This window comes from Archocentrus centrarchus, chromosome 4 (genome assembly GCF_007364275.1).
Source record: "Archocentrus centrarchus isolate MPI-CPG fArcCen1 chromosome 4, fArcCen1, whole genome shotgun sequence".
Taxonomy (NCBI): Eukaryota; Metazoa; Chordata; class Actinopteri; order Cichliformes; family Cichlidae; genus Archocentrus; species Archocentrus centrarchus.
This window is the reverse complement of record NC_044349.1, coordinates 9,451,225-9,468,910: the sequence shown is the minus strand read 5'-3', so window position 1 is coordinate 9,468,910 and position 17,686 is coordinate 9,451,225. Positions and strand designations below refer to the sequence as shown.

The window sequence follows — 17,686 nt, the reverse complement described above, 5'->3', positions numbered from 1 at the left end:
GTTTCAGTCTGCAGAGGGGCACTAGGCAGGGCTGCCCACTCTCTCCCTCTCTTTTTGTAATTTTCATTGAGCCGCTAGCAGCAGCAATCCGTCAAAATGCAAATATTAAAGGGATTCAAACTGAAAATATGGACCATAAACTTAGCCTTTATGCTGATGATGTATTACTTTTCCTTGGGAATTCACAAGGCTCTCTTTTGAAGACTATCACACTGATAGATAAGTTCTCATCTATATCTGATTACTCTATCAATTGGAGTAAATCAACAGTTTTGCCTCTGAATTGTAATTTCCAGAGAACCTCTAGGACCCCACTAAAGTCAGGAAATATTAGATATTTAGGCATAAATTTTTCCGCCAGGCTCTCAGACTTGGTACGATTAAATCATATCCCCTTATTAAAAACAATAGAGGATGATCTCACACGTTGGAACAGTTTACCTATATCACTTATGGGGAGAGTTGCTGCCATTAAAATGATGGTTTTACCAAAAATTAATTATCTATTTTCATTGATCCCTAATAAACCTTCTATTCCTTGGTTCAAGTCACTAGATTCAAACATCTCAAAATTTTTATGGAAAAACAAACCGTCAAGAATAAGCTTAAAAACTTTACAAAAGCCAAAACACAGTGGAGGTCTAGAATTACCAAACTTTTATTACTATTTCTTAAGCAGTAGATTGCAGTATATTTCAAAGTGGATCAAATCCAACTCATTAGACAACCCATGGCTGGATCTAGAACAGGCGTTTTGTGGAAAAATAAAAATCTCAGATTTACCTTTCATTAGTTCCAGTATTAAACATCATAACTGCTATAAAGTCCTTAGTATAAATACCTCTCTGACAGCCTGGTGGGAATTTTTAAAAATAACTAAGTCTTCACTCATCCCCTGTAAACTAACACCCATTTGGAACAATCCAGATATTTGTCAGAAAAAGAAAATGCTGAATTTTCCGTTATGGCGTGATAAGGGTATAAATAACTTAGAACATATTATCCAAGATGGAAATTTTATCACGTTCCAAGAACTTATATCAAAATATAGAATTGGCAACGGTAGATTTCTGGAATATCAACAAGTTAAGTCCGTCCTACAGGGAAGATTTAACCTTAATCAATTGAATCTAGAAATGCCTACTTGGGTAACAGAATTTCTTAACCTCTGTACCCCAAAATTGTTATCAAAATTATATAAATTATTAATAAAAACTGATGATTCAGTTTCCCTCCCAATTACAAAATGGGAGCGTGATCTTTCTGTCAACCTGGATCAAAATTTATGGACAGAAATATGTTTAAATATCTTCAAAATGACTAAAAGACCCCAAATACAACTTGTACAATATAAGATTCTCCATAGAACATACTACACTGGACAAAGGATGTTCCAAATGGGCCTTACACACTCAAACATATGCACCCACTGTACAAGCAATTCAGAGGATAATCATCTACACGCTCTGTGGTCTTGTGTACCAGTTCAGAGATTTTGGCAGAGGATTTGTGAAGATCTATCCACATGGTTTAGCTGTCATATCCCAACTTCCCCCAGACTATGCATCTTAGGTGATGTCAGTGAATTAATTATGGAGTTAAATATATCACACATAGTTCTTACTGCCTTGTGCATCGCTAAGAAGATGATCCTCATGAACTGGAAGACAAAAAATAAACTATGTATTACTCAGTACAGAAATTTATTAGTAGATCATGTTAGTTTAGAGAGAATGTCTGCTTCTTCTAAAAACAAATTGGAGGAATTTGACTCTCTTTGGTTCCCACTGCTCAGCTCCATTACTTAGTGGGGGTGGTGGGCTGCGGGCTCTGCTCCTGATGTGCTTTGTGGGGGGGTGGGGGGGGACTCCGGGGGCCTGGGTAGCTGGTAGCCTCCTGGGGCTGGGGTCCTGGGGCGACCTTCTGGTGATGTCTGTGTGCCTGTCCTGGTTGATGGTGGTGGGGGCTTGGATGGTGCTGCCTTCGGTCCTGGGGTGTGGGCGGGGTGCTTGGGGGGGTGGTGCCGGCCCTCGGTCGGTTGGCTGGTCTTCCCTGTATGGCTTGGGGGCTGGGGTCTGGGGCCCCGGCACTGGGGCCGCGCCGGCTCCCGGTGGGCCCCCCCAGGCGCGGGGGGGGCCTCTGCTGTCCCGGCCGCGCCGCCGGGTGGGGTGGGTTGGCCTGACGTCGGGATGTCCGGTCTACGCTTTTGGGGCCCTGGGGTGCCTGCATTGCAGGGGGGTGGGGTGGGGGATGGGGCCGCGGTGGGGTGGTTGGGGGGGACTGGGCACTGCATTTCCATGCCCAGGCCAGTATGTCCTGTCGCCTGTTTGTGTCTATTGTTGAGTGAATGGGCATCTAGGAGGAGCGGGCCGCCCTCTGCGGTGGGGGCGAGGGCGCCAACCTCGGGTGCTGCAGTGCTCCGGGATGCTGCCACCGCGGCCCCGGGCTCACCTCCCCCTGCCCTGTGCTGGGGTGTGGGAGGTCGGGGTGCCTATTGAGCCAGCGGCCAGCTGGCTCTCTTCTTCCAGGATTTTTCCTGGTCATATGCCCCCCCCCCCTCCCCCTCCCCATACACAAACACACACACACACACACACAGAATACACATCACTCACAGATGTAGGATGGAGAGGCCACGTGGAGAGCTGCACCACCACTTGCCTCTCCGTTTTAATTGCACTTTAGTCATTATAACTCACAACACATACACACTTACACCCTGATACACATAGGACCTTTGGGGCAGGCATGTTACTCAGAGGTTGATGAGATGGGCCGCTGAGGTGGCCCCACTCGGATCCTCGTCACTGTCTGTCTCCAAATTTTATTTGCACTTTAGACATGGAGGGTTTTGGGGGGGCAGTGTGGGCAAGCGCTGACGACCAACAGTTGGCGCTTGTGGCATAATTGTCCCCTCAATTTTAACTGCACCCTATACACCTCATTCACTCACAAACATTAACACATAGACCTACAAGTTGGGGAGGAGGAGGGGTGGATGGGTCATCTTACACCCCGATTTCCTGCGTCTCGCCCGGGGTAGGGGTCGGGTGGTTCCTTGGGGACCGGGCTGGTGGCGTCCTGGGGTCGCTGTTGGCCCTGGGGTGGTTTCCACTTGCCCCGCCTTCAGAGGGTGGGTAGCTATGGATGAATGTGTGTCTTTGTGTATTTGTCACCGTCTCCGTGAGTATGGGTGGGTGAGTGAATGTGTATGTATGGCATATCTGTGTGTGGGTAAGTATGTATGGGCATGTATGAGTATCTGTGTATAAATGTGTACACGGGTGTCTGGGTGTGTTTGTATGTATGGCTGGACCTGGGTCTGGGCCTTGTGCCTTGCCTCCTGGCCGCTCCTTGCTGGTTGCCTCCTCCCCCCTACCCCCCTGGGATGGGGGTGCCTCGGGGTTCCTGGGTGGGGCTGGGTGTTCTGGCGTGGGTACTGGCCTGCCCCCCTTGGGGGTGCGGTGCGGGGCTGCGTTGGCTTCTTCGGCGTGGGGGGGGGCTCTGTGGAGGGTCGGGCGGTCCTTGGGTGCCGTGGGCCCGGGAGCCCTGCCGCCGGCCAGTGCAGGGGGCTGGCCGCTGGGGGGGGGCTGGCTTCTCATCGCCTTGGGTTCCCTGGAGCCCTCGCTCCTCGACTGGGGGGGCTCCGTCTGAGACCACCCTCTCCCGTCTGCTGGGGTAGGTGTGCGGTTGTCTTTGGACTGAGTGGCCGGGGGTCTTCCTGGCCCTTGGTGGGCTGCTGGTGGCCTGGGGTTCTGGGGGCTTTCCATACCTGCCTCTGGCTTCTGATGGGTGGAGCTGCAGCGTTTTGCCCTCATTGGTAAGTACGTTCCATGACACAGACACAAACATGACACAGACACAAACGCCCACTCAATCACAACTCAACAAAATTGTTGGTGTGCGTAACATGCTTTGTTAGTTTTGTTTTTCACACACAAATTTATTTTTGCAAGTATTGATAGTATTTTTTTTTATATGTTAAAGTGATGAAGTATCTGATTAATAGACTTGTGCTCTTTCCCCTTTTTTTTTTTGCTCCCTTTCTCTCTCCCTTTTTCTTCTCTTTATTTTCCTCTTCTTCAGCCTGTCAGCTCTGGCTGTTACATAGTATGTGGAAAAATAACTCAGATAAATAAAATAAAGGGTTAAAACAACAACAAGAAGAGCCTATTGAGAACCTATAGAGCTCATCTTGAAATAGCAAATATGTTTGGCACAACAACGCATTCAGATCACAGTTCTGCTTGCAAGATCTACAAGACATGACAGGCTAAAAAAAAAAAAAAAAAAAAAAAAAAAGATAACCATACATGTTCCTTGATGTGCATCTCGGATTTCTCTTTATGGCCTTTGTTGTTACTAGCTTCTTGTGTTTTTTAGATTTCTGTTTTACTTTATTGATTTTTTGCTTTTGCTTTCATAAAGTCAGCATAAATAAATGCTTGTTCATATTTCATTCCACTGTTTTTATGCATTCACATCCCCTCAACTCCACATATCATATAGTGACATATAGTGGAAGAGCGCAATAACAGAAAATACGCTTATGCCATCAAGAACGCAAAACCTACATTAAACAATATGGTAAATAACCGGGCAGCACGGTGGCGTGGTGGTTAGCACTCCCCATGTTTACATGGCATTCCCAATCTTAGCAGTAGGACAGACAAGAGGAGTAAAAGATGGACAAAATAAGACACAGAGAAAAGCCTAGTGAATGACAGCTCAAACAAAGAGCACATAAAGCTCAGGAAATTACAAAAAAAGACAAAACACGTCCCTGCTGAAAAATGCAGACTCACCCTCAGACCAGGAAAGCCGCTAATTCCAGTCCCACCAACAGGCCCCTGTGAAACATCAGAGGAACATCCTAAGTACACTTGACAGGATACACCGTGATGGAAGTGTCTCACTCTCAAAGCTACATTCGAAAAACCAAGCACGAGGGAATAGAATAGAATAGAATGCCTTTATTGTCATTATACAGGATGTACAATGAGATTGGGACAAAGCATCTCAGCATATTTAAAAACCACAGACACGCTTTTTCTTTTGATCACAAAAGAAAAAGCTAAAAATGATGAGACCATCTGATGAGGTTGTACACAAGAAAAAGGAAAAACGTGCCTTCTCTCTGATCTCGGTGATGCTAAATACCTCAAACTCTGTGTGAGCTCTTACCCAGTGCTCTTACTGCACAGTAAAGTGGTGACAAAAGGTTTTAATAGATATGAAAAACATACAAAAATACTTTATTAGCTTATTAATCTGAAGAAGTTCATGCAGGAGACAGTACAATGCACCTAAGGAGAGAGGACAAGCAGAAGAAGTTGAAGTTTGAGGATGAAGAGAAGAGCATGAACTAAGTGTTGGACAAAAAAATAAGAGGATGCATTCAACAGGAATTGGACATGAGTTCTCACCTCATTTCCATCTGGACCAGGAGGCCCCCTCTCCCCTGCATCGCCCATGACACCCTATGGGGCAAATACATCCACATAAAAAAGTTGGGACAAACATTTCTAACTATACCCTCAATCTGCAATGAGTAGTACCTCCATAAAGTTAAAAGAGTATTGGTAAATTTATTTTCCATTTCTCTTCTCTGCTACTTGCTCCATATAGGTTCTTGGCTTTCTGTCAAGCATGGCACAGCAAACCTTTTTACTCTACACGTAACATTTAATGCGCAATTTCCCAAAGTAATTATTCAAGATTAACTTCACATGGACATAATGTGAAAAAGCAAATTTTTTAATGAGGCAAGATTAGCCAATGTATTAGGCATTCATCACTGTTCCAAGAAAAAAAAAAATTAAATAAAACAGGCACTGGGCTTTTTGCCCGATTGGCAACTTCAACACAGAGAAGCAAAGGCTTGTTTTTAAAACATTAACTTTTCACAGTGTGAGGGCCCAACCTAGACATTCCATCTGTCTCTAACTGTAACTTTATTCAAGGCCAGAATCTATGCCAAAATAAATGTGATTTGCCATATCTTGAATATTGCATTGTATGTATGTGTACGTCTGTAGTAGTCCTCTTTGTTCTTTTCTCTGTGTCCACTCAAAATAGTCCCCCCACTGCTTCAGCACGTTCACAACAACAGGATGGAAATGAGCCTATTTTGGATGCTTCTGGGGTCTTTGTGGATATTAGGTACTGCTGTATGAGGGGACATACTGTATACCTTATGAGCTGGATAGCATTTCTATCAGTTTTTACCATCTTCCTGATTTCACAGAAAAAAAAAATTAGTCACATGTGCAGCTGCCCCCCTAGTTAGTAACAGGGGGCAAAGGCACAAATTTCAGAAACCAAGATGGATTCTTACGTGTCTTCCTTTGGGGCCAGGTCTTCCAACAGGTCCAGGTATGCCCTAGAAAAGAAAAACAACTAGTTAGATTGCTCAAATCAAAAGTAAGTTTTGGGATTGAAATGACTGAAAAGAGAATTATATAGGATATGAGAGTAAATAACCACAGCTCTTTTAATCCTCTCACTTTATCTCAACACAAATCCATAAAACAAAATAAACTCCTAAAATTAGCTGCTTAGATAATCCCATAAAGTAGTACAGAAATTCTTAATACAGCCTGCTATAAGTGTGGATTTAAAAATGTTTTTCATCACATTGAATTAACTTTTCTTGGCACAAAACAAGCTGATGTACATAAGCCAAAACAGAGCTACAAAACCCAGGATTTCCATTAGACTGGGATCTCTTGAGAATGAAGCAACGTGTCTAGCAATCTGCCTAAACGCAATAATGGGGAAAAAGGTTTGAATGACCGATCAATAAACAGAGCTGAAAGAGAAGATATTCACAGCTTAATCAGAGGTAAATAAAAAGAGTCTGCAGATAGAAAATGTGTCGGAGAGCGCAGCAATCATGCTTACAAATAAATGGTTTGAAAACTTAAAATGAACAAACATCACTCACTTTCTCCCCCTCCAGCCCGGGTGGCCCAGCATGGCCTGGAAGCCCAATGAAACCCTGAAAATGAGAAAAAGTTGAACTTAACAATAATGCCTCACAATTACAACCTGTTTGGTGTACTGTCCTTTGACCACTGGCTTCAAATACACTGAGAATATTTCAACAACAGAGCATTTAGTTTGCACAGAATCTTTTCATTTGGAAATTGGCCAGCTTTCCTATTGCTACATCTGACGTTCTGCACTTAATTCAGGCATCATTCCTGCTCATGTTGGCTAATGTGAATGATTTATTTGCCATGACCAGCCTAACTTGTGTACAGGAAGATATGATGGCCTGTTGGCGGTGCAGGACAAAAGGCTCAATACTGAAATAATTAAAAAAAACAATTTGGCCAGTCACAGCTTGAACATCTTGGTCTGGAATACAGACAGACCACATGAGAGTGTAATCTTGCAAACCATAAGCACTGTTAATTGGTTAAAAATAGATGGTACAGTCAGGGGAATTTTTTTTTTTATCCTTTCAAAATGTATTTCTGGATTTCCAAAACATCTGTGGCCCTGATGCATCCCGTGGGAAACACTAGAGAAATAGTTGGTTTCACTGACCAGACTCTTCCTTGTTCAAGGTAAATGCAACGTGGTAACAGGCAAAGTCTGGAGTAAGAGTCCTCATCAGTGTTACTATGTGAAGTGTTTGTGAGTGAACAGGATTAGTATCTGAGACAAATGATCGATCTAGTTTTTGTAGCAATTTAAAAAAAAAGCTAATGAGATATTTACCTGTGTGTACCTGTGTTATCCTATCCCAATTGCAGGCTACATACACCCAAAGCTAAAGCTGCAGCCACAATAAGAAATACAAAATCAGTTTGTATCTACATTTTTGCAACCAAATCACAATATGTACTAAAACCCTAAACCCGCACACTGTTTGTACTACCACGGCTGCATTCAGGTATGTATGTCAGTTGGCATACAATATATTCAGTATGTATGAGCTTGTTTTTTGTTTTTTTTGTTTTTTGCATCCCTATCCCACCCTCTCTCACACTCAAACATCTACCTTTTCAGCACCCTGTCTGCCTTTGTGGCTCCTTCTCGCCCTGCCAACCTCAGTCTGACATTGTAATCCTACCTATCATGTTTCCCTGGGCTGCAACGCTCCTCTTAAGTCCCTTTTCTCATTAGCTCATTTGACCCTCTTCTGATTTCATACATTCCCCTATCTGTTTCTCTTCCACCCCACTGTCTTTCTTCTGTTCTCCTATTTTAAGGCATTCCCCATTGAGGAATGAACCTGAGTCAGCCTTCTTGGTGCCAACCTAGAGTGGGACCAGCCCCCACAAGCAGACTCTCATGTCAAAAATACAAGTCAGATCCTGATCAGTCACTGTGGAGCCAGCCTGAAACTCTGACACGGTCCTAATCCTTTCAGGAAATAAAGAGTTCAATGCAGTAATGCTAAAGGAAATCATTTTAAAAAAGGCACAATGACAGCAGAAAACACCTTAAACTTACACGAACACCTTTAGGCCCAGGAATACCTTGTGGCCCAGCTGAGCCCTGCAACAAAAAAAATAAATAAAAAATGGGAGACTCTGTTGACTATGGAGCATATGATGTGCATAGGACAGCAGTAAGCAGTGTGCATTATTATGGCTGTGTTCTCTTAGCGGAATTCTCAGTAGAGGAATGAAGAACCTGAAAGAACTGATGGAGAAACTATTTTTTTGTGTTTTTCACTGCACCTGCCTGCCAGGGTAACCTGCAGCTCCAGCTTCCCCAGGAAGTCCTGGTATGCCCTAAAGTGACAAGAGAGAAAGAGGGAGGGAGAGAAAGAATGAACAGTGAATAGGGAGATTAGGTGGATGGATAAAGTGAAAGAGGAGAAACGCAGGCTTCTAGTAGCACTGCCAGCTAAGGAATAAAACAAGCACTGTTCATTCTGAACAGCTCCGTATACTAACTGTACCATTCAGCACCCGTCCAATTCACCCCATCCCTCACTATCTCACTCTGCTTTTGCTTCAGCTCACTGTTCACTGTTATGTGACTCATTTCTTATTATTGTCGTGGCTTTGATGAAGTGAAGAGGCTTAAGAGGGATACACAAACCATAAAAGGAACCACCTACAAGAGAGGACAGCTGAAGGACTAACATAGCTGGCTTGTCACAGACACAGACTTTGCATCTGTTCATTTGCTACGTATATGCATCAATCCAGTTTGTATTGTATTTTTGTAACAAAGTGCTGGCAGGAATCCAACTACTGCACTGTAAAATTTGTCAAATCCGTGATTTCAAGCCTTTTAATTGGCCAGAAATTCATGGTCTGAAACAGAAACCCCCACACACACACAAATAACTACTTACTTGTTCTCCCGGTGGTCCAGGTGGACCTGGATAACCTTTAGGACCCTTAAAAATAGAATTAAACAAGTATTTTTAGTACATTTCAAATGAAAAAAATGGTAATTAAGTGAACAATGTGTCTACAGCTGCCATGCTACAAGTGCTTGTTCACAGGGGGTCGTTTGTTGGGGTTTCTCTGGAGTACTGTAGGGTCCTTACAGCATAAAGTGCCTTGAGATGATTGTTGTTGTGATTTGGCACTATATAAATAATTTAATTTAATTCAATTTAGTCAGTTTTCAATAAAAATGTCAAAGTGTTGACACAAAACATCACAATGGTGGTAATGATGAAGTCAGGGGACTGCCAACATCAGTAAGATTCATCAATTGGGAACTAGAATCTAAGTCAGGATCAAAGAGTCTGACCAACCAACCTCGAGCAGTGCACTAAACAGGAGGAGCAAACTTAAAACTAGAAAAAAGGCCGGCAGTTAATCATTTTGGTGAAGTAAATAAAGAAAGAAAAAACCCAGTGGGATAATAAGGGATGTTATGGATATCCTGCAGCCAGTTTTTGTTGTACTGCTCTAAATTTTCCAAAGTCATAGATAATGCTTTCAAATCTGGGTCTTAGTTTGGGGGCTTGTAGCCTTATTCTGACTGCAAAGTCCCATCTAAGCATGGGGAAATATATGCAATGCATCTGTGTAGCATTGGAAATGATATGGTTTGACCTCCCTGTTTCTGTGAGAATTTTGCATTCTGACAATTTGTTAAAAATCTTCTTTTCTGAGTACTTTCTGACATAGTTAAAACAAAAAAAAATAGAATTCTGCAGAAAGTGATTCAAGTGGCAGAGGAAACCGTTTACTCACTCCAAAGCCAGTCCTGGGCTACAGCCAAATCCAACATTTAGTTAAGTAAGCACTTTTTCTTTGTAAGCTAAACAGGATTTATTGTTGAGTAAATCAGAGCTAGTTTCCCCTGAAGCTCTTTATTTTTCCCTTTGACTTGATTATCAACAACAGATGTTTACAGCTACAAAGCACAAGGTCAGGGCCAGGTCAGCGTCTTTTTCGGGAAGCAAGAGAACATCTGGAACAGTATCACTGACTCTGGCCTGCACTTCCGAGGTTGTGACATATGACCTTCACACCCAATAAAAGGCCCACGTAGAGGTAAAGAGCATTGGCCAGTAATTTCCTCTGAAAATACCTGATGGGCCACAGGGCATGTGCTGAATATATTAAGTTCAGTTCATGCAAACACTGATGTGGCCTCTTAGGATTCAAGGTTAAGGCCAACTACAGGCAGCTACAAAGTTTTAGCAACAAACTACCTGGACAGCTGTGTAGATACAGCCATGTGAGGAGCAGGGCCACCCACTATGACAGAATAAATCTATTAAGTTCCTGAGTTCAGAGCAAGCAAAACTCATATCAAACACAACAACAGCAATGAGTGGCTTTGAGACTATAAAGATTAAATGGAATTTAGGTCAATTGATAACTATCCATCCAGTCATCCATCCATTTTCTTCCACTTATCCAGGACCAGCGCTGTACTCCATTCTTGAGTGTACTCCTCCAAATGCTCTGGGTGGAGGCAAGTGTCTCACGGTGAAGTAGGAAGGACTCGGTGCTGTAAGATCCCACAGGACAGCATGCAGTCCTCCCAGGTGAGGCCAAGGATGCATTGAAGACATAGCATGTGAAAGGCTTCCAACATCTTGACTTGCCTCCTATAGAGGGTCCAGCCCTCACATCCATACAGGAGGGTAGAGACACAGACGGCATGGTAGACTGACACTTTGTCTTGATTTGCAGGTGAAGAATTGCGAAGACATGTTTGCAAAGATGACCGAAAGCAGAGGATGCTTGACACTGAGGCGTTGATAACTATGTATCAATAATATGCAACATGTGGACACTGATGAACAAAGGAAGAGGGCCAGTGCATTTCATTTTACCCATGGCAGCATATATGAAATTCTCTGTTTTAAAGTGTGGCATAGCAGTTGATGTCTGGTACCTAAGGTGGTATGGGATATTGCCCATGTTATTGATCCACTGGTCCTGGGAAGGGTGCTTTTCCTCTTTGACCTCTGACCTTGAACTTAAAGGTCAGGTTTAAGTAAGGCAGCACTAAACAATCACCTTTTAGCTCTGACTGAGACATAGAGGCAGAAACCAATAAATGCAGGATTTACCTCACACTGTAAGGCAAAATAAGCAAGAAAAGATGGACACATATACATATTTCTTTATATTTATATATCAGACTGCATTGATAATATATAGATAGACAAACTGCAGACAGGGACCTGTGGGAGGCAGCACTGATAAGGTGAGAACGCAGGGGGCACACTGAGTCACCTCAATACAAAGGATTAAAAGGAAACAGTAAATGGTAAAAGTAAGATAAAAGCTTTTTGAAGAACTATACAACAACTAAATTAACTACTACTAGTATGCACAGTTCATAAATACTGTAGTTTTTCACAGATTAGAAATCCTTTATGCTTGCATTTATTGCTCATTTAATCACAAGCGATCTAATCAAATAAATCTTACCGGTTGACCTGGAAATCCACTGGGACCAGGACGACCTGGAGGACCTCTGTCACCCTAATAAAACAATTGAAAAACAAAGCAGCACAACACATCATTATTAAATTCCAAATGCAAAAATCTGTTCATCTCATTACTAAATCTTCATAAATAAAGTTTTAGTGGAATTTTAAAGTCAAAAAGTGGATAAATAAGTAACAAGATTAATATAATAGTGGTTAGCACCTCTGGATTTATAATATTATAGTTTATACGGCACATTTATGTTACTAAAATGTTACAGGTCTGTTGATTATTATTCAGTATTTATTTCAGTAAAGTGGCATACAGTTCATCACTACCATCACTCCGATTAAATCGATGAACAAATCAGTCTTTACTGCCATCTTTCCAAATCATTTCTCACTGAGGGTCTTTGTATAGCTGAGCCTTTTGCCAAAATGCTTACAGCACTTTTAAATAACCTATTTTTAAATAACTTTTAAAGACTTATTAAAATATATATTAAACAGTCAATTTAAGGAGGAAAGGTGGTAAAAACAGTGGAGCTGAGCTCAGCTGTGATGTTATCAAATATGCTGCTGCTCCAGGTGAATGACTGCGCTGCGTCCTCCCATCCTTGGGAAGTCCTGACTCCCATGTGAACTTGCCAAGTACAAACTAGCAAGTATGCAAGTACAAACTTGTGTCCTTTGAATTGAGAAATGGCCAGGGGTAATAAACTACCATCAAAGGTGTATACATGACTTTTAACAAGTTTTGTTTCTACAGCAAAATCTAAAGATAAAATGTAGTAAACAGTTTGGCAACTGTGTACATGCAGTACATTTAAATTGTCATAAGTGTTAGAAAACAGCCATATGAAAAAAAGGTGTAATAAACTGTCATTAAACAGGCATAAATGGATAAGTAATTTACAGAAAAAAGATTACTAAAGGTTGTGTATGCACTGTAAAATGCAAATAAGTGCTAGCATAGTTATAAAAATCCACACGTATAGAAATGAAATTTGCAGATAATGGCAGGATTCCACACTTATCTATGTCTTTTTTATTTTAGCTACTTAAAATAAAGACTGAAAAAATGAAACAAATTAATCTATCAGCCTCTCCATAAGCCCTGCATATATAAGTTAGAAAAAAGTAAAGCAATAAAAAATACCTTTGAAATGAAGAAGCAGTGCTTTACAAACATCGTGGCTTCAAAGGGACCGTTTATCATGCTATTGTATTCACAAGATTTTCAGAAAATGTGACCTTTGACCTTTACCTTCAGGTCAAGGCTGCCAAGATTCGCACTCATTTGAGATTTTTAGTAGATGCATCTATGGTGTGAATTTGAACTTCCTAGGTCACATCATTCTTGAGCACAAATTTAAAGTTTTTGTGAAATGGAGGCCGCACCACCGACAATAACTCTTCAAAACAGCCAAGCTGAAAAGGAGTCATTTTTCTGGTTAAAAGAATGTGAGCTGAAAAGGAGTCACTTTGCACAGGTGTGAGATGGACAGTGCTTTCATATGTCTGGCAGGGAATGCAGCCAGGGCATGACCAGTTAGATTTAAAATTAGGCATTAATTAACACCAAAGTGAAAGTGATCTTTCTCTTTACATCTCAGGACAGTGTTCTGTCCCATGAAAGATCTTATATTGCCTGTTTGCATCCGTCCTGCTATCTTGTGGCTTCAGTTGGCTAATCACTTCCTCTTCCTATTCACTACCTCAAATACAAGCTGCTAAAACTATTGTTTTTGTCACTGTTGTGGACGTGACAGTGTCCCGCTGTCAAAAACTGGACCTTGCCAGGTCAGAAAACACTTGATGTCTCGGTATATTGCAGCAAATTGCAGAATAGAGACTTTCATTACAGGATCAACAGGCATGAAAAAAAAAATCATGAAACTACATTAATCTGGTACATTCATTTAACTGCTGTCTTAAACAGCTGAACTGAGCTGAATGCATATCAGGCAGACTTTGTTCATATAGACTGAGTTGTTGAGAAAGTGTAAAGCTCTGTCAACATAGAGCCCAAAATCATTGTACTTGCACAGAAAAACAGACATGAAGCAAAGAAATATGCTTTGAATTGCATTGTGGGTACATAGGGTAGATGAATAAAATATAACACACTTCTGCAACCTGTGCAGACAGATGGACTGATTAAAATAGATGCTCCTGTTCTGTCAAGATGTCCATACATGGACTCTACCTCAGGGCTACTACCCCTAAAGTTGCTGCTGGGCAACCCAAACAGAAAACAAAAGGTTTCAGGCCCAGCAGAGCTTTCTTTTGTTCCTTAAATTTGCATAGTGTGCAAAAAACACTGTTAAGTCTCATGGAGGTGGAAGAGTGATAACAGGTCTGCACTAATTTGTAGGGTGAGTCTGAATGAACTTGCATCAACATTGAACAGACACACTATAGTTTTGGTTTTAACTGAAAATCATTGAAGGCTAGAGAGGATTTAAAGAGAGCCGTGATACTTTTCTTTGCAAAGACCCTTAAACTTGAAGGATGATAGATACGTTCGGATCTTAATTAGTTCAAGAAATGTAGCAGTGCTTCTCAGGAATATCGTTACTGCGATCATGTTTGAAAGAAAATGAGATGAGAATGATGATAGACCAAGAGAGGCCAGCTGTGGTGATGTCAGGCACATCAGTGACAATAAAATGACTCAGAAATGCATAAACGAAGCTTAAAGGAAATTGCTGAAGGAGTTCAATGGGATGCAGAAAACCATCCTCTCAAACTCATTGTTCCAGCACATGAAAACAGATTTATGCTGAAAACGCCTCATAAAATTAAATGAAAAATCTGTTTTTCATCATCCATGAATGAAAACTGCTTAGTTTTTAGTGACATATCATAGGCTTGCTGAATAATCTTTAGTACTCATTCTACTGTATGATCTGTGTCAACATTTTAGGGATTAGTTCATAGCATTTTGTTTAAAAATGAATCTCACACCAAAAACCAAAAGCTGCCAGTAAGGAGAGACTAAGTGAGGTGAAATGCTGCGATTCACAAGGTCATGAGAAAAAACACAGAGCAGAGGGACGAGGAGACAGACACAGAGACCAGTGGCAGATTCCTCACCTTCTCTCCTGGTGGAGCCTGACCTGGAGACAGCCCAGGGTCTCCCTTTGAACCCTAGAACAGAAACAGGGTCACAAGGTCAGGATATCCTTAGACACTCAATGCATTTATAATCTATTCTGCACACCTCAAACATAATATACAGTTTACATGAAAGTTAATATATAGAATAAAGCATGTATGTCTTACCGGCTACATTTCTTTATTACTTGAGCCACGCTATGTGTCAAAAATGTATGTGAGCCCTTATGCTAAAGTTAAGTGAATGGAAGGAGAAGCAAACTAGAGTCTAATCAGTAGTACAATATTTCAGAGGTATGAGAGTGAGTCTGACACTGAGAGTTTTCTGTTCACAAGTAGCTGATGCTGATCTCAGATAAAAGACATCTGGAAAGACTTAAAACAAAGAATGTCTGATTTGCTAAATGCTGGAAAATTTACAAGTAATTTTAGGCCCTGATAATCCGCTAATCAGCTGAAGGAAGGAAGGAAGGAAGGAAGGAAGAAAGAAAGAAAGAAGCCTTAAATGAAGGTCTGCATGTAAGCAGCATTTTGTACGGCATAAAAAAAGCAGAGCATACCAAATTCAAGACCACATTGCAGAAATGGAGTAGTGCAGAGGGACCATCATACTTGGTTTCTTTTCTGACATCATGGGAAAAGTAAAATGTCAAGTTAATCCTGATGTCCTTCAGCATGATGTCAGTGTAGCTGTTGGACAGCATACATCAGAATTTGGGTCATGCAGCAAGACAAGACCGTTTGCATCAAATTAAATCTGGTGTAGGACGACAGTCAGAGGCCAGAACTTGTAATTTTGCCTTCAATCACATTGTGAGTGTTTGATTTAAAATCTGCTGTAGCAGTCCACAGAGGCAAAACTGCACTGTCTGGAGTGACACTTTTGATGCCACACACCCTCAGCGTATGACTGAGATGCAGCAATTCTGTCTCTTCCTAACCTTTGTGCACAGCTGATCTGAAGCAAGAGGACCCACTTGTTTGAGGTGATCAAATCTTCTTTTATGTGAATGTTTGATTGATTTTCAATAAAGACACAAAATATTATAACTGTTAGTATGTTTTTACTTAGTTAGTTGGTTATTAAATGTGAAACAAGTCAGTAAGAATCTCCCCTCCTAATACGGGTTGCTGGAGCAAATCAGATCTCCCCCAGAGAGATGATTTCCACAGAACAGTGATATTGCACTTCAACAGCCAGACGACTCATGCCTTTCCTCCCCAGTATGAAATAAATTAAGGTCAGAACATCTTTTCTGCTGTGATTCAACTAAAAATAAAGATCTCCAGACATTAGACAGCCCTGAAGATGAAATGCCAGTTAACTGTCACATAATTTTAGCGCCAATACTTAATCTGGCTTTCCAACTTGCTGTTGTCAACACTGAAAAGTCCTGGTGGAGAATGGCTAGCTGTTCCAGTGAGGCAGGAGGAGCTGCCAAGACAATACAACATGGTAAACTGTAATTTGAGAATTTGGTTTTGGATGCTAAGAAAACCAATCAATATGCTCAGCTCTCGCCTGTGACAGGTCTGTGATTTTTACAATTGATGAGCTAAAGGCTTCAAAACATTAATATCAAAAAGGTTTAAGATTAAACCTTTCAGTTACTTAGAGGTGCAGTAAGCAAAATTTTAAATTCCCAATGTCGCTCTAGAGCGCCAGTATCTGCTCTCCTCGCACCAGCTGTTCTGCTTCTTTTACAACCAGAAAGTGTGAGTAAGCCAGATGATGTTGAGTCCACTACCCTGATGAGTGTCTAGTACTACTGTTTTGCTGCTCAGAGACTCCCACTGAGCTGAAAGAAGGCTGCATAAATCAATAAAATATATATATTTATTTTCCCTGTCTTCTTTTTTTGGGTTTGAGTGGCACAGCTGAACATATTTGACAGCACCTCTTTTTTTACTTCCTGGAAACCTACCACCCCACCCCACCCCAAAAAAACAAAAAACAAAACAGAACTGGAAGATAGGGGTGGGTCTGAGAGTTTCATGGTAATCTTTACATCACTATGGACTGAGAGGGTGCTGACCAAGAAAGAAGTGCCCGCTCCAAAATCAACACCTTCAAGCTCAACTGAAATGTGCAGTTGCCCACATGGACAAGCCAAATGCCTTCTGGAGAAAAGTTTGATGTCAGATGAGACAAAGATTGAGCTAACAAGAGGTTTGTTTGGAGGAGTAAAGGTGAGGCTTTCAAATCTAAGAACACTGTACCAGCTGTCAAGCATGTGGTGGTAGCATTATGGCCTGGGGCTGTTTTGCTGCCAGTGGTACTGGTATATTTCACAAAGTGGATGAAATTACCTGAAATTAACAGCTAGACAGTTGAAACTGGGACATAATTGGGTGTTCCAGCAGGACAACGATTCCAAACACACATCAAAACTGGTTTTGAAATGCAGGCTAACATTAAGCTTCTGCAGTGGCCCTCCCAAAGCCCCGACCTCAACCCTACTGAAAATTTGTTGACTACACTTTAAAGCCAAGTCCAGGAAACCAACCAGTTTAAAGAAAATCTACCAGTTCTGCCAAGAAGAGTGGTCAAAAATCCAGCTAGAATTATGCCAGAAGCTTGTTCATGGCTTTTAAAAGGGACCAAGGGACATTTAATAAAAATATTAGTGTTGCTGTATGGATACCTTTGACCTTGGGTGGATTGGAGGAAATCTAAAATGATTTCAAACT

General features: G+C 41.6%; 1 protein-coding gene across 1 annotated transcript in view; it reads right to left on the bottom strand.

Annotated features, from left to right (window-relative positions):
- The window catches only part of col24a1 (collagen type XXIV alpha 1 chain), a 109,297-nt gene that overhangs the window by 57,677 nt on the left and 33,934 nt on the right, over window positions 1–17,686 (bottom strand). Inside the window, exons 6-14 of the mRNA XM_030726898.1 lie at window positions 14,975–15,028; window positions 11,877–11,930; window positions 9,323–9,367; window positions 8,697–8,750; window positions 8,467–8,511; window positions 6,947–7,000; window positions 6,338–6,382; window positions 5,427–5,480; window positions 4,806–4,850 (exon numbers count right to left, since the gene is read on the bottom strand). Of these exons, the coding sequence (XP_030582758.1) occupies window positions 4,806–4,850; window positions 5,427–5,480; window positions 6,338–6,382; window positions 6,947–7,000; window positions 8,467–8,511; window positions 8,697–8,750; window positions 9,323–9,367; window positions 11,877–11,930; window positions 14,975–15,028 (450 nt within the window). The remainder of the gene's footprint in view (window positions 1–4,805; window positions 4,851–5,426; window positions 5,481–6,337; window positions 6,383–6,946; window positions 7,001–8,466; window positions 8,512–8,696; window positions 8,751–9,322; window positions 9,368–11,876; window positions 11,931–14,974; window positions 15,029–17,686) is intronic.